Source organism: Eimeria mitis, genomic scaffold, assembly GCF_000499745.2.
Source record: "Eimeria mitis Houghton genomic scaffold, Emh_scaff1671, whole genome shotgun sequence".
Lineage (NCBI taxonomy): Eukaryota > Apicomplexa > Conoidasida > Eucoccidiorida > Eimeriidae > Eimeria > Eimeria mitis.
The window spans coordinates 6,752-7,986 of NW_013569987.1; the positions used below are offsets into that span (position 1 = coordinate 6,752).

At 57.7% G+C, this 1,235-nt stretch overlaps 1 protein-coding gene across 1 annotated transcript in view; it reads left to right on the top strand.

Annotated features, from left to right (window-relative positions):
- EMH_0041480 (uncharacterized protein) overlaps positions 1–794 on the top strand; it is a gene marked incomplete at both ends in the record, with an annotated part of 1,942 nt that extends 1,148 nt beyond the window's left edge. The window contains 3 exons of the mRNA XM_013495630.1: positions 252–315; positions 434–508; positions 698–794. Of these exons, the coding sequence (XP_013351084.1) occupies positions 252–315; positions 434–508; positions 698–794 (236 nt within the window). The remainder of the gene's footprint in view (positions 1–251; positions 316–433; positions 509–697) is intronic.
- Between the last annotated feature and the right edge of the window lie 441 nt (positions 795–1,235).

The following is a 1,235-nucleotide window of genomic DNA, read 5'->3' on the forward strand; positions in this document are numbered from 1 at the left end:
ATATGGGTGGCGTGGTCTGCTGCGGCCGGTCTGTACACACAGCACCGGTGTTTGGGCTGCGCCGTTGCCTTAGAGCAATTTCTATCCGCCAGGCCCATGAACGTGCGGACGGACGTTAGTGGAATGAGCGCGATGTTGTGCGGATGGTGTGTAGCATGTCGTCGATGTGGCGCTACACAGACGGTGCCCACGGTGGCTTCTGTGGCCTGTCTATACACACCAGTGGTTTGCGGTACGTTGGGCGATTGCAGCGTATGCCAGCACTACGCTGGTGGTGTTTGGAATCGGACGTTTCCATGCTGAGGAGCTCGGTCGGTGAGGGGGGTTGGTAGGTGTCGTAGGGAATGTTGCGTTAACAGGAGGCGCTTATGGCGGACTATGTCACCTGTCTAGACGCCGCTGCGGTTTGCAGTAGGTTGGTATTTTGGAGCAGATGTCAGAACGGCGTTCACCAGTTATGGAAGTGGGCATTTGCACACGGAACCGCAAATCGCGCCCACAGTGCACGGTACGCATTAGGAGATGCTGGGTAGAAAGAAATTTGTCGTGTTTTGTGGTGCGGCCTGTCTGGCCGCACCGGCAGTTTGAGATATGCTTGCCACCTGGGCAAACATATGGCGTTGCGGCCGTTACGTAAACAGACGTGCGTCGGGAAGGCGAACGTCAGTGTCCGTTTAGGGTGTATTGTGCGTGGCAGGGAATGTGGTGTTTCGCAGAAGGTGCGCGCGGCGGCCCTCTGGCCTGTATATGCACTTCCGTGGTTGCGTTACGTCAGCATTTTGGAGCAGCGGTGACTATTGGCCTTGCTGGGTAGAGGCGCGGAGATGTGTAGTGAGGAGGACAATGTGCGTTGACGGTGCGTGGTGTGTGGCAGCAGATTCGGTGTATCCCAGCATGTGGGTGGCGTGGTCTGCTGCGGCCGGTCTGTACACACAGCACCGATGTTTGCGCTGCGCGCTTCCCTAGAGCAGATTCTATCCGTCAGGCCCATGAACGTCCGGACGGACGTTAGCGGAATCAGCGAGATGTTGTGCCGACGGTGTGCAGGTTGTGGTCGATGTGGCGCTACACAGACGGTGCGCACGGCGGCTTTTGTGGCCTGTCTATACACACCAGTGGTTTGCGGTACGTTGGGCGATTGCAGCGTGTGCCAGCACTAAGCTGGTGGTGTTTGGAATCGGACGTTTGCAAGCGGAGGAGCAGGGTAGGTGAAGGGGGTTGGTGGATGTTGTAGG